The sequence below is a fragment of the Hippichthys cyanospilos genome, chromosome 16, assembly GCF_059441005.1.
Source record: "Hippichthys cyanospilos isolate Australia breed blue-spotted pipefish chromosome 16, RoL_Hcya_1.0, whole genome shotgun sequence".
Taxonomy (NCBI): Eukaryota; Metazoa; Chordata; class Actinopteri; order Syngnathiformes; family Syngnathidae; genus Hippichthys; species Hippichthys cyanospilos.
This window is the reverse complement of record NC_142384.1, coordinates 14,187,231-14,214,793: the sequence shown is the minus strand read 5'-3', so window position 1 is coordinate 14,214,793 and position 27,563 is coordinate 14,187,231. Positions and strand designations below refer to the sequence as shown.

General features: G+C 39.7%; 2 protein-coding genes across 4 annotated transcripts; both read left to right on the top strand.

The window, feature by feature from the left end:
• The first annotated feature begins 239 nt into the window (after positions 1–239).
• On the top strand, positions 240–17,366 carry card11 (caspase recruitment domain family, member 11). Of its 2 annotated transcripts, none has more exons than XM_088436856.1 (25): positions 240–382; positions 6,276–6,484; positions 6,565–6,702; positions 7,151–7,327; positions 7,832–7,980; positions 9,095–9,274; positions 9,382–9,528; positions 9,710–9,835; positions 10,775–10,969; positions 11,059–11,211; positions 11,430–11,490; positions 11,580–11,764; positions 11,833–11,939; positions 12,279–12,313; positions 12,393–12,516; positions 12,592–12,793; positions 12,961–13,087; positions 13,154–13,397; positions 14,071–14,155; positions 14,273–14,368; positions 14,574–14,688; positions 16,007–16,189; positions 16,451–16,572; positions 16,650–16,765; positions 17,057–17,366. In XM_088436856.1, exons 2-25 carry the CDS (start codon positions 6,286–6,288, stop codon positions 17,259–17,261), a joined length of 3,471 nt encoding a protein of 1,156 aa, XP_088292982.1. In that variant the 5' UTR covers positions 240–382; positions 6,276–6,285; the 3' UTR covers positions 17,262–17,366. The 2 variants fall into 2 exon arrangements, with proteins under 2 accessions (XP_088292982.1, XP_088292983.1); XM_088436857.1 differs by lacking the exon at positions 240–382 and adding an exon at positions 4,425–4,443.
• Positions 17,367–17,594: 228 nt separating this feature from the next.
• Positions 17,595–26,313, top strand: LOC148410770 (carbohydrate sulfotransferase 12-like). 2 transcript variants are annotated; one of them, XM_088436860.1, is made up of 7 exons: positions 17,595–17,617; positions 18,430–18,624; positions 21,678–21,877; positions 21,960–22,366; positions 22,879–23,031; positions 23,126–23,305; positions 23,389–26,313. In XM_088436860.1, exons 4-7 carry the CDS (start codon positions 21,992–21,994, stop codon positions 23,935–23,937), a joined length of 1,257 nt encoding a protein of 418 aa, XP_088292986.1. In that variant the 5' UTR covers positions 17,595–17,617; positions 18,430–18,624; positions 21,678–21,877; positions 21,960–21,991; the 3' UTR covers positions 23,938–26,313. The 2 variants fall into 2 exon arrangements, with proteins under 2 accessions (XP_088292986.1, XP_088292984.1); XM_088436858.1 differs by having other exon boundaries at positions 21,678–22,366.
• The last annotated feature ends 1,250 nt before the right edge of the window (positions 26,314–27,563 follow it).

The following is a 27,563-nucleotide window of genomic DNA, read 5'->3' as shown; positions in this document are numbered from 1 at the left end:
GTTGGTTCTTTTTCTGTTTCGGTTCCATCCCAAATGTGCTACTTCATTTCCATTATATTTTTTATAGATAAAATCCCAAACAAAATCAAAAGAAATGTCATGTAGTACAGGTATTTAAATTTCATAACACAACGCACACCCCCGAGAATGTGTGTGTGTGTGTGTGTGTGTGTGTGCGTCTCTCTCTCTCTCTCTCTCTCTCTCTCTCTCTCTCTCTCTCTCTCTCTCTCTCTCTCTCTCTAGTAACGAGTTCCACGCGCTTTCTGTTCAGAACCGTTTTTGACGCACCTTGAGACAAAGTTGTCTTTTTGGGTCTTCGTGGCACGCCTCGTCACTTTGATTTTCACCCGACTGTGCTGACTGCTTATCGTTCGCATCAAAGGTAAGCCCAATTTTTGACTCCTGTACGTGTAGTGAGGGTGTTTAACCGCGCATAAAAACAATATGACATATTAATGACAGCAATCAACGCTTCAGCAACAAGTTGATGTGTATTTAAAACCCGCTTTACACAATATGAACCAGCTTCATGGGTTGGGCGAACGTGAGCTACTGCATTTTCTGCACAACAAAAGCTTAAGTTACTTACAGTGACGAACGAAGTTCAGAAGAACGCAATGCTCACTCAAACGTGTGACACTTTCAGGGGCGTTTATTTTAAAATAATAAATCATTGAATTGCCCGTGCTCATCAGTGTGTATAATAGTATGTCACGTAAAGCCAGTAAAAATGAAACAAATACTAGGAAATAGCTCTAGGTGTGATGTAGTTTAGTTTGTAAATTGCAACCACTTAATAAAGATATTCGGAAATGCGCGGTTGTTAAACTGTCAATCAAAATCAAAGCTCTTATTATACGTGTAAAAGAAGATTTGATTATTTTTTGAGTCGATACAGTTTTTGTGTTAATTTCATTTGATTGATAGGTGTTTATTTATGGCCATCTGTCAGATGTTCAGAAGACATTTGACTGATGGGATAAATTTGCTAGGCTTACAACTAATTATGGTAATTATTGACCAGTTTGTCGATTATTTTGTTGATTATGTGATTAATCTGAACCAAAAACAGGTTTTGATCATCTGTTTCATGGTGGTAAAGATTGCCTTGCCTTTTTAAAATGATGCAGGTTGCCATTATAAACATGCAGGTGCCTACTCACTCCTCTCTTCTCTTCTCCCCCCTTGGACTCCATACACAGGGCCGGCATATCACATTTCTTAAGGCTTGGACAATGAACTCTTTATGATGGCTTACACACACCTGAACAATTTACATCAACATCAGTCAAATTCCATGCCATCTTATACCAATACATGACCCGGTTTCCAACAGGATATTTTACTACAGTGCCAAAAGTTTCTTCCATTAAAAATGACATAAAACTATGTATGGAAGCAAAAGACAGGTTCAAACAAAGCAATGATGCAAGCATATCAGCAAATCCCAGAGTTGTTTTATCTTGTTCTTTGAAGCAATTCATAGAGAAGGAGAGAGGAGGATACAAATATGGAACAGCTTACATTACATTTCTGAATAGCCTGTCACCCGCATACAGTATGCACGCAAAGTTTGGATCGCTTTTTTTTAAAAAATTGAGCCAAACTCCAAACTCTTTGGAATATGAAAAAAAATAGATAGTTTGTTGTTCGGTCTGAATCAGTTGTGTACAATTGCTGGGTATAATGAATTGTAGCATTTTCTATACCACATATCCTGTTGTGGGGAGCTAAGGCAGACCATCACTCACTTTCACAAGAATCAAACCGGAACCTTCTTGCGCACAATTAGTCAGAATTTTAGTACCGCACTTGAAAAAAAAAGAAAATAATTCCACGAATGCTCACCTTAAGGATGAAAGTCATCAACCGCTTGAGTGTCAGCCAGGATGCAACCATTGAAAGTTCCTTTCTTGTGACTCCTAAAACCCCATTACAACACATAACTGTCAATATAAACTCATCGGATAGCAAGCATTCAGAAATTTCATCATCAAATAGAATTCTGAATGTCATTAGTGATTTGAATCAAGTGTTTTTGCATCTACAGCTAATTTCATAGCATTGACATTACAAAAGCTAATCAATTCAGCAGCTTCTATAACGAGGGGTTGTGAGCTCTTTTCTCCAATTATTTTCTACTTTATTTTGCAATTCACCTATAATTTATTCTGTGCCATTTAGTTGCACTAAAGTGAGAAGTGAGAAGAGCCTTTAGCTCTTAATTTGAAAAATTATTGAAGTTAACTGATTAGCAATATGATTAGCATTAGCACACAAGTCAACAAACAATAACTATCATTTCATTCAGATACATATTTAATGCATGTTCAACATATAATAGTGTCCTTATCCCTTGTGTGGTATTTTGTTCAATCCTTGATCCTTAACGCAAAGGGCATGGAAGAAAATGACCTAATATTGTTGAACAAGTGTTAAAGTCACTTACTGTCCTGCTAAGAAATTAATCAAGGACCAGGATGGAATCTTTGCTGGTATCAGATGGTTAATGTTGATTTGCACTAGTCTGATGCTGCTGCTGCTGGTGGACTAGCTGCAGTGATGGTGAGCCAACGTGCACAAAAACACATCAAAACTGCTGGGAGTACCCCTGCTAGTCTAATCAATCAACAATCTTGCTCCTCAAATTCCAAAAAGTTGCTTTTTATATAGTGCAGTGCTTGAAACTAGTGCACTGTGTCAATGGTGTAACAGCGCGATTCCATCACATCTACCACGCTCCGCTCCGTTCCGTTTCGTTGCGCCGTGCACGACGCGCCCATGTTAATGAATAGCCTGTTGCTTGGCTCTTGTAATGTCACTTAGTAGCCCTAGTGGTGGAAAGAGTAATTACACCTGCAAAGCCTCACACTTCCGGTAAATTTAGAAACACTCGGATTGCATCATTAAAACTTAGTTTTTCATCAAACTATGGTTGCCAACCTGATGGAAATGACGCGTACGTCTTACAAAAATATTACCAATGAAAAGTTGACTTTTGAACAAGTCCTATTAAATTGCTGCTCCTTCACATTTAAGCAACCCTGGTAAAGTCCCATTCTGGCCATGTGGACATACATACATAGTTCCAATCCCCAATTCCATGATGTCCACTCACTTTCTTATCAGGGCGGGTTTCAACTATCGGCGCGTGTCAATAGTTGTGCGGCGTACAGGTGGAACAAACGACGATATGTAGATACTGACAGGTCTGGTTGGTTTGTGCCCTACTTTTAGTTGCTCAGAACTAGATCAAAACACATATAAGAGAAGTATGTTTTGTTGTTTTTAGCATGTGCATTCCAAGTTGACAGATGGCGAATATATAATCCTCTTGATTATTGTGTCTTTATTTAAATGATGAACAGAACAAAAAATTGTCCAACATCCTGATTAGACTTTATACAAGTTTGATTGTCCTGTTGGGCTCATCAGATATTGTGCATTTTATGCAAACGTTGGTGAGCCTTTTGCAGATTGATCAATGATGTTACTGATCTGATCAGCAATATAATACCTTACAGCAAGCACAATCGCCTTCACTCAAGGGATATTCTGTGCGGCCATTGTTAATAGTCCGAGGGTTTAGCAATACAAAACGTTGGCTTTTTATATTCCTTGTTTTGAAGGTTTCTCTGGGCTTTTTGAAACTCATTTTAAGGGTTTAGTTCCAAGAGTACACAATTACTGGGTCTTTGTACTCTAACTTGCTGATTCAGTTATCAATTCTAATTTCCCGATCAAGTAAAACCAAAGCATGAACTCCTGTGTTACGGAAAAAGCAGGTTATCGTAAGCCACAATAAAAAGTTAAGATGGTCTTTTCACATCTATTTTTATTATAAGTCCACCTATGCTTGATAGAAGCCACAGTTTGATCACATTTGCCAAATAAGCAAAACAGAAAACATTCCAGCCTGACTCGGAACTGAGAGTTGGCATTGGACCTATTCTGTCATTCAGTTATGAGGATGTGCTGCCACAACATATTATCATGCTGCTTGTAATATGAAATGTGTTCTTCTGCCAGACACAGAATGATATGACTGGCACTCTAATGAAAAAAGTTTTGGCACGACCTTGCTCTTCTTAGTTTATTTCTTACATCAAGTCAGAAGCCTGAAAATGCTGGAGGAAACTTAAAGGGACACAATGCGAACATCCACAAAAAGATGCTATGAAAGTGAAACATGCGTACTGTGAACTCCACCGAAACGAGTCTTCTGCTCACATCTGGCGTGGCAAGGAGGAAGCAAAGGAGAATTTTCTCAACAACAATTGCTAAAATAAAAGAATAGAGAAGAGGAAGCATATCTGTGGTTTCTGCAGAGGTGTGTACACGAGCATATGGGTGTGTGTTTTGTTGAGTTTATATGTTTGTTGGTCTGTGCTTTTGAGGTTTCATTATCGACATTGAACCCTGGCAACACGCACTCCCGTTGTGGTATGTGATTTATGTGTCACTCCTCAGGCAACATTTGAAATGTAATTGATCATTGGTTTACGTGTGTAACTTTGTTTAGTAAATAGGAAAGTTAAAAAAAAAAAAGCTGAATGGCTGCACAAGATTGCCGATAACCTCTAAAAGTGGGTTACTCACACTTTCACGTCGACTTTGCTCGTTTTGCACTTTTGTGTAGCGCACCGCCATTACTACCACGCTTATTGTTGAAAAATGGTGGTTGATGAGTATCATGACACTGCTGGATTTTTTAGAGTGCGTGTTGACACTGTACTTTTGTGTGTGTGTGTGTGTGTGTGTATGAATCAAAATGTACACTTTGTTATAGTTTTAACATACCAGACTGAGGTGACTAAATTCTCAATACTGATAACAAGATAACCACCTCTATGAATGCAGAAGCAACGTTCTGAAATGTTACACATCAATGAGTCACAAATATGCACGTTGTAAGCAAACATGAGTGTTTACATTTATTTGTTTAACAGTATATCTACAGCACTGTAGATATCATGCAAATGCTGATAGACTGCAATGGTGCGCATTTGAATATGGCTTGGATGAAGATGTTAAATGTTTATTGGAAAAGATGATTATAACTCTTGTCTGGGGAAAATGTGTAGTCATGATAAAGCCATACATGAGGAGGCCTAACATATTTGTGTCACACATACAGTACGTATCCATTATCCACTCAAGGCTGTAACGTATCTCATATAGCAAGTTGAGTTATGCTAATGATCACATTTGAGTTATGTCCTCATTTTTTAACTTTACCCAAGGAAGTTACGTTGCATTTTACTGCCATGCTTGTTCGCGTAGTTAGTCACACCACTTTTTCCTGTTCTCTACATACATGTGATAATGTAGTCTCTTTTCATGGTATGGAAACACGCTTTGACGCATAACGTTTTACACAACTTGACTTTTTTTTTTTTAATTATTGGTGTAAAAATGACCTCATAAATGTATTATCATTACAATCTCATTTGATATTTTTTAAGTTGATGCAAATGTAATACGTTTTCACAAAATCGGGCTTATGTCTCCTAAATCAAAATTGAGATATTTGGATATTCTAATTCTATACTTAATTTCCACCAAAATTATATATAATACATTGGTGTAGCTCACGATTTGACAAATATACAGCAATTTGAATATTCCCAAGTTTACATCCACAGTTTTGAGACACACATTTAAAGTTTTGGCACATTCATCTTTCACTGCTGTGCGTCGTCTACCAATCTCTTTTTTTCATACATTTCAATTACAGTTTGAACCTTTGGGCTACTGGGAGAAAATATCTGAGTCGTTAAGGTGCTTGTAGAAATCTCAAATTGGAAATCTCTGTCGAAGATTCATATTTTTGTCAGCAGGCACAAATTTATCTCAGCAACATAAACCTCATTTCGTGGAAACAGATTACATATAGAAGAAACATTTTTACAAAACAATTTGTTGGTCAACAACGTCACAACTCATGATGATTGAACTTATATTGAATAATTGTATTTTGATTGATATTGTTGTAATCTAAATGTGACGTTTTCTGGACATTCAGGTTTTTTTTAAAATGGCGAATTAATTAATTGGAAATAGAAATAATGCATTCAATGTCCCACATTTGTGGTAGGATTTTGTAGTTGGTACGCCTCAAAAAATGTTTTCTAACATACATTATGTCGGAAGCACTCAATTGTCATTTACTAATAGAAAAACCTCAACAATCATGTCTTTCGGTTCTTTCTATGATAAGTCCCTGGTTTTATTTTCTTAAACTGGCTTGGCGACTTGTCTTCTTGTTTTACCAGAGCGCATGAGATGGAAAACGGCACATCGGGGATACTCGACGATGTTGAGTTACGCTGGGAAAACGTGGAGTGCAAACGCTATGAAATCTGCCGCATGATCTCACCTGCTAAGCTCACTCCTTACCTTCGCCAGTGCAAAGTGCTGGATGAGCAAGATGAAGATGAGATTCTCAACTCTTTACTGCTGGTCTCCAAAGCAAACCGCACAAGTATGCAGTTGGATATTTTATGACATTTCATGAAAACAATGTGAATGGGATGAACATTAAAAACAATCCTCTCCCATCAGGTCGCCTTCTTGACATCTTGCACTCCAAGGGGGAGCGAGGTTACGTGGTGTTTCTGGAGAGCTTGGAATTTTACTATCCGGAACTTTACAAACAGGTCACAGGGAAGGACCCCACACGTCGCTTCTCCACTATTGTTGGTAAGACTCACATCTGTACTGAAAGTTTGACAGAAGCCCAATTGGGCTGTTACTATCAAATCATTTTGAAATCTATTATCATATTGATAAAAAAATAAAATCTACCAAGGTTGAACGTGAGTTGATTTTTCTTTTATAATCTAGTGTTGAATTTATGCTTAAAAGAGTGGATAAACCTACTCATTATTTTACATTACACATGTATGCACGATAAGCCCAAGTAGAAAACGGTGGCTCAAACATGGTTTAGTATATTTTTAGTCTATCTATTTTTAAAGTTGACTGACCCAACTTGGTTGACTTTTTTTCCTCAACTCTAAAGCTAAACAAATCCATTACTTTCAATTCAGTCATTAATTTGAACAATGTCAATCTCAGAATGTGATACTTGCATATTACAAAGAGCTCATAATAAAGGCCGGTCCATGCTTTTCCTTTTTTGCCGCAGTCGAGGAGGGTCACGAAGGTCTAACCCAGTTTTTGATGAATGAGGTGATGAAGCTCCAGCAGCAGTCTAAAGCAAAGACCCTGCAGCATGCTGAGCTCAGCAGGAAGAACTGCACCCTGGAGGATGAGCAGAAGAAACTACGTCTTGTAAATCAGGAACTTCAGACCTCGCAACAGAGTAAAAAAAAAAAAAAAAAATCCCCATTTAAGATGTGTGAAGACCTCTTTTTTTCTTCGAAGGGAAGTTCATGACAGTAATTAATTCACCACTATGCAACTATGCGCTTAAGGAGGGCTGCTTATCGCCAGTTTACATTTAGCTTTGTTTAGCAGTCTAGTAAGCAGCTCAAACACATCTCAAGTGCAAAAGAATAGAAACAATGGAAAAGATAGTCTACCGTATTTTCCCTGTCACACTATTATTCAGAAGATGCAGAGGTTTCAATAATTTGTGGTGAGGGCGGATTTGAAAATGTGCAATCCTAAAACCACTAGTTCCTCCTTCATTGAGCTGATTCAGAAAATATGATGTCCACTTTTCATTATTCCTCATTCCCTCACAGTTTCACCAAACATATTTTTAGGAAGTCACATTTTTTTAAGATTTGAAGAGATCTCAAATAGTCTGACATGCTGAAATTTGGGGCCACTATGTCGCTGCTCATTACCTGTGGGTTCGCAGGGTACAACAAAATGAAAGAAGAAAGAAACACCTACAGCGATGAGTTGTTGAGAGTCAAAGATGAGAACTACAAACTGGCCATGAGATACGCCGCTTTGAGTGAGGAGAAGAACTTAGCAGTGATGAGAAGCAGGGATCTGCAGCTGGAGGTAATTTTGAGACTCCAGAAGATTGATCTTCTAACATCATCAGTTTTAGCTTTTGTCTGCCTGCCAGAAAATTGCATCACTCATGACAATGCACATTCCTAAAATACTTCACAAAACAAAGGCATAAATGAGCCGCTCTGGTTTAACACAAGCCGGTGCTTCATGTTCCAACTAATTTGCTCTTCATTTGAAAAGAAAACTAGACTGTTCCTGTCACAGTATTAAAAAGCTTTAAATTGGATTCAGCGCATCCACATCACAATTCAGAGGTGTGTGGATTTTGCATATTCTCCTCATACTTGTGTGGGTTTTCGTCTGGTGATCCGGTTTCCTCCCACATTCCAAAACATTCAGGAAGGTAGATTAGCTTCTCTAAATTGTCCTGAGGTGTGGTTGTTTGTGTGAAAGTTGTTTTTCTTGGAGTGTCCAAGTTCTGGGTGTTCCCCGCCTACAGCGTGAAGACTGCTGTAGGCGGAGTACGTCATTGAAACGTCTGAGGTTAATTAAGCAGCTAAACTAATGGATTGATGGACTGGATAAATTAGAATGAACCGATAGCTACCGAAACTTGTAGATATTCTCTGAACACCTTATAATGACGTATAAATTCCATCCATCTGTCCATCTGCCCACCTGCCCATCTGTCCTGAACTGGTTGCCAGCCAATCACTGGGCATACAGCGACAAACAATCATTCACACTCACAAACACACCTTAGGGCAATTTGGAGCATCCAAATATGCTTCTATGCATGTTTTTTTTTTTTTTTTTGGGGGGGGGGGGTGTGGACGAGGAAACAGGAGCACCTGGAGGAAACCTACACGGGCACAGGGAGAACATGCAAACTCCACACAGGAAGGCCAAAGCGGAATAGAACTCACAAACTCCCCACATGCAAATCATTTAGCCTAAAAGCTTTCAATGCTGCTGCCAATCACCCATGGAACTTTCCTCCTACTAAAATCAAGGATGATTCTTCAGAGATTTTGAATACTCCCTTTTGTGAAGCATCTTTGGCATTAGATAAATTGATGTTTGTTGCAAATATCATTATTATTATTTATATTTAGCTTAGTTATTAATTTTTATTTCTGCGTTGTCTCTGTTTGAACAGATTGATCAGTTTAAGCACAAGCTTAACAAGATGGAGGAAGAGTGTACGATGGAGAGGAAGCAAAGTCTCAAACTGAAGAATGATATTGAGAATCGTCCCAAGAGGGAGCAGATCTTCGAACTCGAGAGGGAGAATGAGACACTCAAAATCAAACTGCAGGAGCTGCAGTCCATCATCCAGGTATCAATAAGAAGTACTGTAGTTCCTGACATTTTTGTTTTTTGTGTGCATAACACAATTGTTTTACGCTACAGAACAGTTTCAAAGATCATTTTTTATATATCCAGCCTGGTCCTCTGTCTACATCGGAAAAAGACATTCTTGACATTTTGGAGCATGACAGACAGGAAGCACTTGAAGACAGACAGGATCTGGTCAACCGCCTCTACAACCTTCATGAGGAAGTCAGACAGGCGGAGGAACTGCGAGACAAGGTAAACCAAAACATGGTCAATGGGGCTTAAGATTCACTTTCCTGTAGAATATAACAAACGCGATGATGAGCACAAAGGAAAACCCTTGACCAGAGTCACCAAATTCTGGTTTTCAATAACACTTTAACTGCCGTCAATATTTCTTAGCTCGTAGCTGATTGATGTTTATTTGTGTGTGTAGTATCTGGAAGAGAAGGAGGATCTCGAGCTCAAGTGTTCCACGTTGCAGAAAGACTGTCAGATGTATCGGAACCGAATGGACACTATCACTATGCAGCTTAAGGAAGTGGAAAAAGAAAGGGACCAGGTGATTCAATGAGTGTTCAGTCACGCCCGAATTTATTCACAAGGCGCACACAGGCACCAATCCACAAAGAATGAATTGCGGCTGCTGGCAGCACCCATAATTGCACTTCATTTGCACCCACAGTTTTACCTGTTTTAACGGCTTATTCATAAACGATATTGGGCTAATGGCTTGGCAGCGCAAACATACCTGCGAATTTTAAATGCTTGAGAGCAGCTTGCATCTGTTTTCTCACATTTACTACGAGTGGGCAAAGTAAAAGAACATCGTGGCAGAATCATGGCGGTTAGGCAGAGACTCTTTCACTCAATTCACCTGTTTAAAACATGCCTACGCAACAATGTCATTTTAGGGTGACAACATTCTGTTTTTGTAATTTAATTTATATTTTTTTTATTTAATTTAATGACATACATAGTGGCATGCATGTGAATTTTTATGTCGATTGGACGTTGTTGTCTGACATGAACCGACATTTTTTTTACATTTAAAATGTAGTCACATGTAATGTGAGGTTTCATTGATGAGTGCTTAAAGGGACAGTGTGTAAGATTGAGACCATTTTTCATGAATTAAATGATTGTAAATTTCAAAAACTTGCAAATGAATGTGTTCTTAATGACCAGCAGTATGTTTTAAATATAATCGTAGGTCTAGTTATCATTAAATGATATTCCATGGGGGGTGGCACTTCTCCAGAGGCGGCCATGTTTGTTATAGCTACAGACAATAGTAAATGCATCGCCTGCAGCACCTCCTGCTGTCCGTATTGAAAAACATACTAAATCTTACACACTGTCCCTTTAACATTTACTTTGAGCTTGCGTTATTTCCTCTACCAAAACTAACTTTCACTCATAGTGTCACTGTCAGTGAATTAAACTTTGTTTATCAATGAGACTCATTTGCATAAAGAACGGCATATATTTGGTGCCACAGGCTTTCCAGGCCCGAGATGATATCCAACACCAGTTCTCACAGAGTCTGATTGACAAAGACAAGTATCGCAAGCAGATTAGAGAGTTGGAGGAGAAGAGCGATGAACTCCAGATCGAGATGGTGCGGAAAGAAGCCAGGCTGGTCACTCTGGAGTCTCGCTTGCGGCGACTATCAAAAGACATTGCCTTGGATCAGGTTTGACTTATTGACAATTGATACCTTTAAAAACACATTTAAACACACATTTACCAATGCTCGGGATTTTCTACTTCTTCTTTTTCCAGAGTTTACCAAAGGATTTAACCACAACCAATCTCTTTCAGCGTGAGTTTAAACCTGTCCAAGTTCAGTCAGAATGGTCCAGTGACGAGTCACCAGAAGAAAGGATCTTACATGGGGAGTCCCGGCTCAGACGCAGACCCAATCTGAAGGCAGCGGTCAGCCGATGTCCATTCCTCTAATTGATCAGTTATGACAATATGACGGGTATCCAAAGTGATTGTGGCATTTTAAACACTACTTTACAACGTATTAAGATGTCCAACAAAAGTTGATCAGTTTCCGTCGAGGAGCTTTTCGTGTGCTATCATCAAAATTCTACAATTAAACACTTACTCGTTACTTCAAGGGATTTATTGTATGCTTCACCATTTAGAACAGAGCTAAGTCTCCCAGCTGGGTACCCAAAGACCTTCTAGAGCCTTCTCATGCCCCTGGTAACACTTTATTAATGTTAATGTTCTCAAAATACCTTGAATTGAACTGCTGCACTCGTGAAACTGTCAATAACCTTCTACGTTGACAGCCAATGGTGGAGTTCTTCTTGATATTCAAATGCCAAATATACAAGTCAGCACCAACTCCCTTCCTCCTTCACCCAGTGTGGCTCCCGCATCTCCCACATATCCCCAAAGCTTGCCTCCAGCGCCCACTTCAGCCATCTTTTTGCACCATCACTCAATGACAGAGCCATTCAACAGGCCAAATATGGTGAGGAAGATCCCCGAAAGTGATGCATGTTACCCGCCAATCACATTTTGCTTTATCGATGCATCCAGGTGCGTTACCGTAACGACAGCATTCAATCCACGCAGCCTGAGCCCCCCGAGAAAGCATCTCTGTACCGCAGAGAAAGGGAGAACGACAACGACTTCAAGCCCCGCAGGTTAGTCAGGGCGCCGATCCTCGTCGCTGTATACATTCACTGTCATCAGGACGACCTGATTACATCCAATTTTCAAATTATAACTCCTTTATAAAGGCCCCTTTTGCCAAAACAAGAGATAGATATTTTCGCAACTCAGCTTTATGAAGTGGATGATACAGCTATGCATTTTTAAGAGTTAATAGCCTGAATTGTCCAACAGGTTGAATCAAAAAGAATTTTATTTTGAAGGTGTTTTCAAACTTTTGACTGGTTATGTACATCTTTAACTGGTATATATTTCTGCTTTGTAAATCTTGCAAAAAGTCTGTTCTCCATTTGTTTTTGTTTTTTTTCCAGCCTCTCAGACTTTGACAGTGACCCTATGGAATTTGGTAATATACATTTTGAAAACTTTCCACAATAAAAGCTGCCACGGTTAGGATCTAAATCTCTTCCAAAATCCATCTTTAGAGGAGGAGGTGGGGCGTGGCTCACCATCTGTCCACTCATCTTCCTCATCTCATCAATCAGAAGTCATGGACACTTATGACCTGGAGCAAGTCAACAATATTTTCAGGAAACTTTCATTTGAAAGGTACAGGAAACACCTAAGGACTTTGTTGCAAACTAATGGACTTCCTCTAATGTTCACATTTATTTGTGTGTGCAGGCCATTTCGTCCATCCCTGTCCTCCTTGTCTAGTATCCACTCAGCCCAGAAGCCTGTGCAGGAGTTGACATTATTAGGTGAAAACCTGCTCAAGGACACCACTCTTGTCGGTGGCAATTGCAGTGGGATTTTCATCTCAGCCGTCCAGCCGGGTTCTGTTGCCGAAAGGACCGGCTTGCGCGAGGGTCATCGCCTCTTGTTGGTGAGAGAGTAAAAAAACCCACTGCACAACGTGTGTTGAAGTTGGTTCCTCATTCTCACAAAACCAATGAAAATGTTTAAATTTACTCATTTCAAAAAATATTATAAAAGTGACAATGTCCCTTGAATGATGTATTTTGGTCTCTTGTGATATGACTGACCTCTCAGCTTGAAGGGCGTATACGTGGAGAGAACCAGAGGATATCGTTGGAAACCAGCACCCAGGAGGAAGCTCACTGGGTGCTGCTGCACTGCTCCGGATTTATCAAGCTACACTATCGAGCCAGTTTTGACTGTAAGTGTGTGACCTTAAAAATGTGAACACTCTTCAGCGTTAAATCGGTATGTATGTGCCTGGCAGCTTACCGTCGTCTTCAGAGGGACCTCGAAGATGGCACACGGGTTTCTGGAGACTCTTTCTACATCCGGGTGAACCTCAACATTTCCAGTCAGTTAGACAACTGCACCCTGAGTGTGCAATGTGACGAAGTGGTCCACGTTCTGGACACAAAGCATCAAGGCCAATGTGAGTGGCTGTGTACCCGCGTTGACCCCTACAGCCGCTGTGACCTGCCAGATTGTGGGACTCTGCCTGGCAACTCACGGTATGAGAAAATGTTATGTGTGTTTAATGCTAACTGGGGCTTAATGCTATCTGTACTAATCATGAACTACAATTCTTTGCAATACTGAGTGGTGGGAAGTATTTGGGCAAAAACTCTTTCTGTACTAAAGTCCAATTTTCAGGTATCTCTTTTTTAACTCTTTTAGCGTTATTGGAAAAGGAAACCTGTAGAGGGCCAGTATATTTAGGGTTTTCCCTTGATTTCCATTCCTTACTTTGAATTGCATGTAGGTAATATCAGTGTTGTAAGTGTGGAAACACTCCCATCCAATGGTCACAGTTATTGCTACAGTGCTCAATTGTATTAGGTAAGCATTAGTGAAGGGTGTGCACTACCCTCCATAAAAAATGTATTTGATGAGAATTTTTTAAAATTTATTATTGTTATTACTATTTTACAAGGCAAAATTTTTCGTCCATGGCACTGAAAGAGTCAATTTAAAAAGAGACCAAACAGGCAAATGTGTTGCATCTCTATATTGCATTTAACAGATACATTTAGTAGTGATTTTTCCAGTTTTCTACCTCCAGTAACATGTATTAACTTTCAGGAGTTTTACAGAGCATGACTCTCTTTTTTTTTTTCCTATTTATCCAAACTGTTGGTAGCATCTCAATATAAACATCCACGTGTGTTGTGTTTGTAAACCTAGGGCTCAACAGCTCCTCCTAGTAAAGATACAGAAGTTGATGTGTCGAGGGGGGAAAGAAGAAAATGAAATGCAGCGCAACATGAAGGTAAATATGTTTTCTGATGTGTGAATTCTCGGTACAATAATGAAATCAATAAACATATGCTGCAAATATCCTATATTCCATTTTGTACTCAAACAATTTGATATATTTTATATCTAGAACAATTTGCAGCTGGAAGAAGGCAGCGCCTCTTCTGACCCCAAAACCAGCCCACGCATGTCAAGAGCCAGCATCTTCCTCACTCAGATCCTGCAGGTAAGAAAACATGAAAACTGGGAGCATCTACATGCAAAAAGAGTATGGACGTAGTTTATATATATAATACCATGTTTATGAATATTTTTATGACAGTGAATAATTAGTCAACTTCAATTACCTTTACTGTGTGTTATGATGTGTAAAGGTATAATCTTCAAATGACTTAAGAGAGCCACTGTTGGTGTTTTTTTTTTTTTTTTAGCTTGTGAGCAGGGCGGATACCAAATACAAGCGACTGAACAGCAATGAACGTGTGAGGATCATAACCGGTAGCGCAACACTATCCAGACAGGGCTTAGACATACCCAGAGTAGAAGGTCAGTACAAAGTGATGAAAGGGGGGGGCCATACTTTTTATATTTTGTGGAAATATGGTAATGGTGTAAAGTGTAAAAACTTTCATATTACACATTCACAGGTTAGTCAATCAGCCTTAAAAAAAAAGATCCTGTTTTGACATGAAATCTGAAGATGACTTTTACTTGTAAAAAAGTAGCACAATTAAACTCCCACATGTTTGATAACTGTTATGTAAGGTTTTTGGAATCAAATGTTCAGGTACAAGGAAGGTTTTACACCCCCGGTATCTGAAACCTGAAAAAGCCACAGGCTAGCTTCCCATTGGACAGGGCAGGTAATTGCTTGGGGCCTCTGAGTCAGAAGCGCTTTGATACAAGCCACATATCCTTCAAATTAACAGAGCTAAGTTGCAATGACAATTGGCCATCCCCCAATTTTTCAAAATGCAAATTTGGCAAGTATAAACAAATGAAAAAGAGAACCCAATGAAAGAGAGAACAAATGAAAAAACAAAACAAAAACAGCAGCAATTTTCTCTCAATGTTTGCAGATATTTAAACCTATGAGAGGTGTTTTTTCACACTTGTTTTATTGTAAGTTTGCTTCCAGGGCATTTCTGTGATTACATCTTTTTTCTTCCGTTTTTATTCATGTATTTGGTTTTTTATTTACAGTTGTTTTTTGTGTGTTGGCCTCACGCCCGTGTTCGTCGTATTCTGCCGGTTATAATGTGTTTGCCCCTTCAGCCACTGTAGGATAAAAAAAAAAACAAGACAGTGATGAGTGGAATAAGTTGTTTACGACTGCCCGTGTTATACTACGTATTGGTGTTAACTGTGGCTAGTCCATCATGTATGTAGGCTATATTCTGCCTGTTAATGCTGTGCACTGACTAAACAACCTTAAAATGGTGCTAGTTCATTGATTTTTTTTGTATTTTATTCATTTGGTTTGGGTAGATTTAAAAAATGACATATTTATTTGTTTACAGAAATGTAGTTGTGCAGTTTATTATTATATTAATGTTTTGTTTCAAGTCAGTTGAACAAAGCACAATTAATTGCGATTGTTTACTGTAGATTTGTAATATTAAACAATATTCACACTCGCCCATCACTTCCCTACCCACTGTAAACCTTTGTACACCTCTGACTGAAGCAACATAGATCTTTTTTTTAATTATACCGCTCAAACCTTTCCTTTCGTGGAGGCACATTAGACAGAGGGCACAATTCATTGAGGCACAACTTTTTTTTAAAAATGGCTGCTGCAAAACAGCGGAAAAATTAAGACTTTTCATTTCATTCTATTCTCTGTGCTTTCTGTTGCGAGCAGACACAGCTGATCCTGAAGGGGAGATGAGCAGCAGTTTGAACCTGACCCCCTACAGTCATGTCACCCCCCAATGGACTGAGAGGAGAAGACCAGTCCTCTTCACACCTACTGCTTTAGCCAAAACACTTTCACAGAAGCTAGTTAATATGGGGGGTGCCATGGACTTTAGCGTGTGCAAACCAGGTTAGTCTGATGGGAATATATTTACTTTTTTGAACCGTTTGACACATATCCTTGTCAAACGTACCACTGCAAAACAAGATGAAAATGATCACTGTTAATATTGAGAAGTCATCTGACTGGTGTCACATCGTTGCACGGATGTCCTAAAGATAGACGCATCACAACTTTCTGTTCCTCCTGCTTCTGTCAGATGTCTTAATTATCCAACCAAGTTTTGCTCAACCGTTCTCAGAAATTCTCGCCGTCCTTTTTTTTTTGTAGACATTTTACTCAAAGAGGAGTTTAATCAGAAACTGGGTGCAGAGTCCTTTGTGTACTGCAAAGAAAAACCTGCCTGTTTTGAATTCATCACTCGAGAGAGGATCGAGGCCATCGCTGCAAAGGTTGCTTGCGCATCAAATCGTCACCGCACTTGCGCTTTGCTCTGAAGTACGGTTCTTTCCTTTCTCATTGTCACCAGGACAAACACTGCCTACTGGAAGCTGACCTGAGCTGTGTCAAAAACCTCCTGAAGATGGAGATCTACCCAATCATTATGTCCATCAAGATCTGTGAAAAAAATGTCAAGAAGCTACGGTAGGCTCAAATCACAACACAGAGTGCCAGGACTTAGTAGGCGGTGTCAAAAGATAGAACAATAACACATGTCCACTACAGTGGACACAAATGAATTGGCTGGGTCTCAGGAGAAATGGGAAACAAAGTGAAACTAGTCATTGTCATCATCACAAAATATGACAGCCAAGAACTAGACATCCCTCCGCACCTTTATTGCAGGATCTCATCAGACGAAGCGCTGTAGGTGCATAACTTTACAACTCTCACCACAACCGAGTCGTTTCCTTCCGGTTTCCTGTACACATGCAGGAAGTTGCCGCTGCGCCTGGAATCGGAGGAGGAGTTTCTGAGGTCAAGCAGAGCAAAAGAGAAGGAGCTGGAGGGTATTCCTTGCCTTTACGTGAGCCTGGAGCCGGACGCCTGGCTCGGGGTGGATGACCTCATCAGGGTTGTCAAAGAGCGAATATTTGAGGAGCAGAAGAAGACCGTGTGGGTGGAGCAGGATCTGCTGTAGACACCTGTGCCATTTCTCACCATGGGTTGTACATGAAATGAATCGTATTGCCGAACCACAAAAAAGCTTTATATTTAATACTAACAAAATAAATAATTTTGTAAAGCTGTGTCTGATGACATTGGGGCTGAATGGCTAAGTATCAAGCGATTGTGGGTTCAATCCCCTGACGATTATGACCATGTCCAAGTCTCCTTGAGCAAGGAGACGTTCTGACAGCAGTAGGCGTGACCCTCCTGTCAAAAATCTGACAGGTGAGTCACGCCTCCACAGAAACATCACCTGACAGAAAGAGTTTTACGGAACCATCGGGTGACACTCGGAAGAGGGCGAGAGAAAACTCCGAAACATGTCAGGTAAAACCTCTTAGAAATGTTAAGATTTGGAAGTTTTTTACCTTCGAAATTTTTAAGACGTGCTACTGTCTGACAAAGAAGAAAACAACAACGGATATATATGAGATTGTTTGTCTCTGCGTGCTCTGCATTTGGCTGGCAACCAGTCCATGGTGTCCCACGCCTACTGCTCGAAGACAGCTTGCACCAGTAAACCAGCGACGCTAGTAAGGATAAGCAGCTATAGAAAATTGATGGAGCGATCGTTCATCGCTTTTAAACCGTGTAAACACCCAAATTTCACAATGTGAAATAAGTCAAGACAGTGAGCTAATACTGTATAACAAATGAAAGAAGCGCCACCGTGTGGCGAAGTACAGAACTACCGTAATAATGACGAATGAATTTCTCCAAAATGTGGTCAATTTTGGTATTTTCATCCTAATTTATTTATTGGACTAAATAAAGTTTTTAAAACAAAAGGATATTTTTTTACGCTTTTTTAAAGCTTCTACTAAGCTTTCTTTTTAATCTTGACGATTCTCCTGGAAGTTATGTGCAACACGTGTGACTATCCAGAGAACATTTACTTGTAGTTACGCGCAACAAATGAACACTAACCCTAACGCTAAATGTGAAATCAGCATAGTGAGTATTCTAACTTTCATATTTAAAAAAAATCCAAATGAAAAAAAATGCCTTTTGCACACCAGTCCACTGCAGACGGGGAATGAACTCGCCCTTTACATTTAATTATTCCCCCAAAGTTCACCGTAATTTTGGAATTCGTTTAAAGAGCAAGTGTACACGCAGATTCATTTTCGGTTTGTTAGGCCAATTCTGTCGTCAGCATCCCACTTTCACGTTATATGATGGAATTGACCCAGAAAGGCTGAAGTCGCGATTCAAACTATCGCGATGCCTGGTGAAATCTCGCTTGCTCTCGGGAGGAGGAAAGCATCGGATCGAAGACCTGCAGGGATCACAGAGGACTCAGCTGACGCGGGGAAGGCAGCGTCCCCTCTAAGGTAATAAACAAGGTTATATTTCTCCTCGCTTATAGTTCATACTAGCGTCGCCAAATCGAGTGAGAAACGCCGTAAATATTTTGAATGCCAGAGCCTACTTTTTCCATTAAATATAGCCGGACGGCGCGATATGTAACGTGGGGAAAACAGTGTTGTTTCTCGGCTACCTTGAATTATTATCTCCCGAATTTCGTCTCACAGATCTACGGGAGACTCTGTTATTATTATTATCATTATATGTCCACGAGACGATCATGGTGAGTGAGGGACAACCTGTCCCCTCGGGCTGCACCCTTCGGTCAAAGGCAACATTGTGCCCGTTCTGGCATCCGCTGACAGGACCTTGGCGGCGGCGGCGGTGGATGCGCGCCGAGGGGCTGTAGGGGGGAAGCGCAGCCCGTTCGAACGCTTTTATGGCTGGCTTGCACAGTTGCTTGACGCGGTGCTCAAACAAGACTACAACTTAATGCTTTAAACTGCTTTCAATCCCACTTAAAGTCGCATTTTGTAAGTCAGGAATTTAAGCAAGACGAAAATGACGTGTTCCGGGTGTGAGCAAAATAAACATTTTACAAATATTTATGTAGATGTTTTTGCAAATTATATTTCATTATTTTAATTTATAAACACTTGAAAAAGCGATTTGCATGACTTACTTATTTTACAAAGCCTTATATTAAAATGACCAACGATTTGTTATCATATGTCAGTTCTATAAAAGTCTGAAATTGTTCATTTCTACTATTATTTTTCTCTTTGCTTGAAGTGTACCAAAATGAAAATGTTTGGCCGAGATTAAAAAAAAAAAAAATCTATATATCATATTTATATATACAAAGGCAAGTTTACACGGTGTATGATAAAGTCAGATTTATTCTTTGTTTTGATCCATTGATATACCAACCACATAATGGAAGACAGAAGCGTAGTTTTTTTGATAAGGTATTCTAAACAAACTAGATGACTAGACTGTAATTTAGTAAAGTATCAAAGTTGGTTCATTCCCATCATTCTATTTATCTGCGTATGTATTTTGATAGGAACCCCACATTTTTATATATATACAGTTATGAATGTTTAATGCATTCACTGATTTTTTTGAATGCACCATATGCACTGCATACAGTTATGTAGTTTGCAGGAAGCATTAACGCTTGAGAATTATACCGTATCATACAATGATAGCGTAATCAATTAGCCGTTTTATTAGTGTTCTTAATTAGAGGGTGAATGTTTCATCGGATGGCGGCGTGTTGATGTTTGTCGCACTGTGATGTGACAGCAATAAAATTGGAGAGGCTAGCACTCAAACTCAGCACATTGCTAACACAATTACAAAGAGCACCTTCAAAACAAAAGCATACGACGTCTTTTTGTTATTGTTGTCCATGTATTTCTTGATGCATTTATTTTAAAGATTGCCACATGCCACAGATTGCAACATGTCGTTGACATGACAGGATGTTGTTGGTGGGTCTTTTTCTGACTCACCCGTAGTCTCAGGCAAGAGGTGGAAGATCGGCATGCTCTTTTCTCGACCCACAGAAATGCATTACAGTAGTTGCATACCAAGCGCAGAACCTCTCCTTCTTACGTACTTGTGAAATTCAGACAGACGTTTGCTGGATTTCCCGTCATTTTATCCGTTTTTGGACACATTGTTTGAATTTTAATAGCCTTTCAGTCGAACACCTATAATGCATATTTTCAATGGTCCAAAATTTTGTGAGTCCCTACTATTACCGTGAACCAGGATTAGTTCCCAATTTAGTTTCCACTCAGTTGTATGATAATTGTAGAGTGAATAGTTGCCCATTATATTTACTCAGCTGCAACTAGCTGACCCCCGATGCCATCCCAAATGCTTTCGGATTTGATCTGAAATTGTGAGCATGGTTCTCTATCAGTGACTGCTGCTAACCTGACCAATAAGCCCCAAATCCTTCAAGCCCACTCCAAAAGCCTTCACAGGAGAGTGGAGTCGTAATTTCTTCCATTTCCTGTAGGTGTAATAGCCAGGTGTTCAAATATATTTGTCCATAGCGCAGTATGTAATGGAAATAGTGAGGCGCTGACTGGTGATGGATTAGTTTCCAAAACAAGTTGTAAAATCACTACTGCGTTTTCCAGAAGGATTAGGTTACTGGGCGGAGAGCAGCATCCTCCCTGCATCGGCTTTGCAAGTGAATCTTTTGGCTTCAATGAGATTAGAAATCCAGAGATGAAAAAGGCGTCCAAGTCTCCAGCTTCATAGTGGAGTGTGACTGGAGAAACGGATGTTGTGATGAATTTTAAGGTCAAAGCAGCTCTCTTAGCTTCAGGGTACAGGAAATGAAGTGACGACTGTTGCGCGGAGAGCTCCAAATTTAGAAAGGGTGTCTGAGTGGAAAAGTGACTTTCAAGCTGCACATGAAAAGATCAAGCTAAAGTAATCTAACGTAATATCACGGCACATGCATAGTACTGATCAGCGCACACATAGAAAACGCTGGATTTGTCTTAGCTGGACTTGAGTTTTTAATCTCCTTTCTCATAGTAAACCTGGGTCACAATTATTGCTTCAGGGAAATCATATCAGCCAGGAATGTGTACGGTATGCAGCACTTCCTTTCACTAGTGTGTGATTTTCCTTTTTTTTTTAACTGACTGCATGTGGGTGGTAGGTCAAATTTTAGTGTATGCCTTGTAAAATAATGTGATTTTTGCTACGTGAGGAGGATTTGGACCCAGAAGTAGACACAACAGGAAAGTGAAGAAGTAAATGTCTTTATATATAAAAAAAAAAAACTTGTAAAACTGGAGCTGTACTTCGAAAATAGGACCAGTAAGGAAAATCCAAAGCTAGCTTGAGAGACATGATGAAGCAAATGGAAAAACCGTAGCAATTTCATCGTAACTGATATCAAAAGATTTTCTTTGCAAAATGTGCTTACAAAATTCAGGGAATTATCAATTGGTGGTATTTTGATGCTAAGTCTGATTGTCATGCCTATGCGTTGGATTAAAAAAAAATTGTGGTGTGTTTCCCTCACAATGCTGTTGTATTTTTGCAGGTGGCCACATGGAGCGAGGGTGAGAATTTATTCCGTGAACGCATCCTGCCAGGCAAGATGATAAGCACAGGCTCAGTTGTAGCCGCCGCCTATCTATCGCCATGGTGAGGGAGGACCTTGACTTTGTTGCCATGGAGACCCTGTAGCACGAGCTTTGCAACTAAGATCTGTTGCCTTGGTGACCCTATAAAAAGAGCCAGGTAACTATTTTAATCTGTTGCCATGGTGTTGCTGTAATGAGACCCTGCAAAGTAAAACGAGGTCCCTATGATGATCCTGTAGCTGGCAAAGCAAATCTTGCACACCACTTGGTCATGATGGGAACATCCAAGATGTTTCACATTTTTGTCGTCCTGGGCTCCACCTTCATGATTCTTCTCATCATCCTCTACTGGAAGGAAGTAGGCGCATCCCATCAGTATTTGCACACCCCCGTCTCACCCGGACCCAAAATCACAAATCCTGCCCAGCAGCAACGGCAGCAACCTCAAACTCCCCAAACCCCGTCCTTCCTCTCCGACATCGATGCCTTTGTCAACCAGTTCTTAGAGCCTGGAACTGGCGAGCCCACAGACCAGGTGCCAGCTGAACCAAGTAACCAGTCAGAGAAGGCCGAAGAACGATATGTACCGAGGCAGGAGTGGAAGGTTCATTTGACTCCCCTGGCAGCAGAGCTCCGCAAGAGACAGGTAATATGATTCTTTCAACTAAAAATATTCACTGATTCAAACTCGAGGTGCAGCGATTAATCGGCAGTGAATCCAAAATCAAGTTTAGCGACCTAAAATTACACAAATCCTCAGACTTTCAGTCCCTCATCTCAGACTTTCAGTCTCAACAGTAAATATTGTCTGATCCTCTTTGACAGCAGGCGATTATCAATGTTATAAATCAAAAGAGGATAGTTACAAACAACTTTTACTTTTAGCTCATTTTCTGAACATATTTATGAAATGACATCGATTTCTGACATTGTTTATTCATATAACTGTTAGTTTGCAGTTAGTTTCCAACATTGAAATATTCTCATTCTAGTTCATCTTTCCAGATAATTCCACATCATTCCACATGGTCACTTATTTTTAATTCAGCTTTTACATGCAATTTCTACAAAAACTAAATTTCCTCGTTTTAAGCTAAAAAAAAAAAAAGACATTCTTGAATGTACTCAATACATTTGTCTTCGGAATTAAATCAACAGGAGGACCGGCGGAGGCTACTTAAGGACCTGTGTGCCAATGAGAGCTTGACGTTTCCCGGCAAAAACCGATCATTTGACGACATTCCCAATAAGGAGCTGGATCATCTGATAGTTGATGACAGGCACGGCATTATCTACTGCTATGTTCCAAAGGTGCCTTTACATTTCACGTTCGGTCATGCAGGAGAACCTCCGGAATTTCGACCATCTAAAAGTTGGATGAATGTTGTCACCCCCGTCCCCTTAGGTGGCTTGTACCAACTGGAAGCGAATCCTGATTGTCCTGAGTGAGAGCCTGCTCCATGACGGCGTTCCCCAGAGAGACCCAATGGCCATCACCAGGGAGCTGGCTCACAACAGCAGCATGCACTTCACCTTCAACAAGTTCTGGAAGCGCTACGGCAAGTTTGCGAGGCATCTCATGAAGGTGTGTTGAAGATGAAAATGTCTCCTTTTTTAATTGTGTGGAAAGTCTGACAACAAAAGTGATGCGTTGCTCTTGTTTTGAAGGTCAAACTGAAGAAGTATACAAAGTTTCTTTTTGTGCGGGACCCCTTTGTGCGTCTCATATCTGCCTACCGGGATAAATTTGAGCTTCGCAACGAGGAATTCTACCGACGTTTTGCTAAGATCATGCTGCAGCGCTACGGCAACCAGCCATCACCCCCCGACTCTGTGGATGAAGCGTTTGCTGCTGGAGTCCACCCCTCCTTCTCTCATTTCATCCAGTATCTACTGGACCCTCAGACGGAGAAGGACAGTCCCTTTAACGAACACTGGCAGCAGGTGTACCGCCTTTGTCACCCGTGCCAGATCCAGTATGACTTTGTGGGTCACTTGGAGACGGCCGAGGAAGACGCCGAGCATTTGCTACGCCTGCTGCGCGTTGACAATGTGGTGGAGTTTCCTACCTCGCACAGGAACCTGACAGCTAACGACTGGGAATCAGACTGGTTCAAGATGGCGCCCGTGGAGGTGCGGAGGGAACTTTACAAGCTGTATGAACCGGACTTCAGGCTTTTTGGTTACGACAGACCTGACTCTATCCTCAACGAGTGACTCTCGCACACTTGACGAGGTGTTTATAATTCCCTGTAAAGTGAAAATACATTTTAAATTTGGCTAACCACAGAGATTAGAGAAAATTTAAATAGATTTTCAGCCCAGCTTCTGTGGGCGTGTGTCCGTTAAATCCATTCTTACCACGGCCCGTTCAATTTTTAATCTGTAAAAAAATGGATGCTGCTTTGTTTAGCATCTTTCTTATACCCACACATATTGACATGTTAAAGATGCAAAAATACAAGCCTCCGGTGAGGGGAATATATCAACGTCGGCCCGAGGCCCGTGCCCGCATACTAATATCCGATTTGGACTTTTATTTAGCAAAAACAACTTCTGCTTTTCTTTTTGGTGTGTTTGCATTCATGTCTAACAATGAAGCACTCTCAAGCGGCTCCAGCAAGTCCTCGGTTAAAACAAATGCGACACATTTTTTTTCTTGCTCCGGATACCCGCTTTTTAACATCCATGTCAGAAAAAATGTCAACAATTGTCAATTTGTCTAAAACTGGGGACGTTTCATCAATGGATAAGCACAGTTTAAATTTAAGCAAAAAAAAAAAAAGTTGATTAAAAAACGTTATTATACTTGTTCAGACCAAATAAGACATTTTGGTCTTATTTATAATGATTTTTCACCAAGCAAAAAACATTTTATTTTTATCTGAATACTCTATAGTCAATTTGAATGTTCTGTAGCATATCCGATAGCTGCAACCGCAATACTATCTGAAGGGAAGACGCATTTTGAGAGCATAGGTAGACTGTAGCGAGCCAGCTAACTGCATGTCTCACTTGTGCCAACGATGGTGCTCAATTTCCCATAAAGTAGAGGGGGAATCATGTTGGGGCCCGAATGCATCGCTGACTGTTTTAGTAACTTTCCCTAAAATGTGAATAATTGCACATGAATAATATCCTCAGAAGAAACAATGTATAAAGTCACTTTACAGGGTCTTTAGCGAACATCTTTTCCGTTTTACTAATTGAGCTTATTATTTGAGACCCACTGCTATTGAAGCAAACAAATTTGCAGAAAACATGTGAATGGAGAGTTCATTGAAGATTTTACAATCACACAAAGCACACAAATGAGTGCGAGGGAGTCGAATCAACAGAAAGTGTCTTGAGTCATTTTGTTGTTCCCACGAGGAGTGTTTTACACTCCCAGCTCTGATGTCAGCGTTTGATTGGCCGCTTGCAAGTTTATAATGTGACTTACTTACCCTTTGCAGGCTTTGTAGCAGCTGGTATTGCAATTGGCCAATCAGACACATTTTGGATGCTACTGCATTGCAGTTGGATTTATTTATTTCATATTGTGCAATGTTTGAAACGCTCCTTTTTTTTTTTGAAGGCATGAATGTTGGCGGAGTAATTAAGTAGTCTTTTGAACTTAGTTAAGTAGGGCAGTATCATGAATCATTGTATCATGCTTCAGCCTGGAGATTTAATTTAAAAATTATGTAATGTTATGTTATCATTTTCTGGCATTTAGCAGCTTGTCTGGTTTGGCCACTTTCAAAGCATGGCATAAACTTTTTTGTAGCAACGTGTCAAAAGTGCAACAACTCCGGTGAAAACCTCGTTGGCTAGCAGGGCTTGGCTTGTTTGTGGGGCTTAAACTGGATTTTGAATACTGTAACTGGATGCAGGCACAAGTCAAAACCTGCGTATATTTTCCAAAGGGAACATTTTTCAGAGTACTTGTCACCTCAGCCTTGTTCTTGTCATGTTTGTGTGTTAACATTTGACATGGTGGTGTTGTCAACCCTGGAGGCTGCAACCAAATCAACAGTTGAAACACTTCTAAATTTTTGGTTACAAAGGCTTGAGCATCCCTAATATGAGTGGGATGTGAGATAGTGCCTTTGGTTGCAAATGTTTACACAGAGAAACAAAAAAAATAATATTTTTTTAAAAGAGGGAATTCTTACTTTGATCAGCATACACTTGCAGCTTTATGATGCCGCATACATGATTAATATTCTGGGCCTTGTATTATTTCGTGACCCTAATGTGATTCAGGGGAACCCGTCAGCTGAGTTTATTGTTTTGGACCTTGTGTGATGATTCTGTATGCTCCTTCAAAGTGGATGATTATGAACAGCCAAATTATCTTCATGCAGGACTACTGTGTGTGTGTGTGTTTTGTACTGTTGATGATGTCATGGGCACACTGTACTCTACTTTGTTTTCAGAATCATTGGACATGTCTCATATGCAGCCTTTTTTTTAAATACAGTGTAGTCTATTTTTATGGGATAGCGTATCCGTTCTCGTCTGTTACAGTGCACAATTTCATGCAATGTCTGCATTTTCACTGAAAACTACATGAAAAAATTAAATTATAACTCGTTTATCAATTGCTCACATGATGTCATTTTGATCTTCATTTACAACCCTCAACTTAATCTAATCAAGGAGACAAACGTTTATTAATTAAATCTGTAAAAAAGCGTGAGTACATTTTCTTTGGTAAATTATCAAAAGTAATCTCCAAATCACTTGGATTAAATTCTAACTAGTCGGCCCTGTTTTGTATGGCGTTATTTAAATTTATTTGAGGTCACTGCCCTCTAGCGACTGTATCGACTAACCTCATGACACTGACATCGTGATGACATGTCACCGAAAGGTTTTGTTTTTGCAGGACCAGCATCCAAAAGCATTCATATTATGGACTATCAGCGTCACATGTTCATCAAACCAGTTCAGTCCCTGTTGTAACAGTCTTTGCACCAGCAAATATTCCGTGCTGGTCTTTGAAAGATTTTTTTTTTTTTTTTTTTTTTTAGCAGGGTTTATGTGATTTACATGTCTCTCGGCAAGGGTACAATTAAAATAACATAATTTCAGTGAAAATCTGAATAAAATTAAACAAAAACACAATTATTGTGGACTTGTGGTAGCCCATGCAAGAAATACATTTGTTTTTTGTTTTGTTTTTTTAAACCAGATTTTTCTTTTTTTTTTTCCTGGGAAACAAGAAAGAATAGACGATCAAAACTTAACGCGACGTTGATTTTGGCTTAAATAACCATGAAAGACGCATACAGGCTTCAGATGCTGCTGCTGATGAGTTGATCATTTTGAATCAGGTGCGTCGGTAAAAGAAACTTGGAAAACAATGCCGGATTTGGCGTATGTGAATTATTATCGTCCATGAGCATATTAGGCTGCTTAATGACAATTATTATGACCTCATTGTAAAATTGTAAAACACACAGCAAAAAGAGTTACGTATTGTGTAGGTAAATTTAAAATAAAATTTCGTTTTTAAACATGGCTAGCGCTAAAGTCAATGTCATATTCAATTCGAATGCTAGCGGTAATTAGCATCTACTTAGATATTCCTTCAAAAGCAGTAATTACACATAAATGCTGTTGAAACGCGTGTGTGATAACATAACTCAAAGGTACAAATTATTCCTCGTCTCCCGACAGGAGTTATATCATTCTAGTTAGTAGAGATAAAGTGCAATTTTCTTCTGTGTTTTCGCTAGCACAGTTACGTAACTTTTTTTAAAGCCAGGTTTTAAATTGCCATTATTTTAGTATATTCTTGTTTTGCTTTCTTACTGTATTTTTTTCAATGTCCTTTAAGGTTATTTTGAAATGTG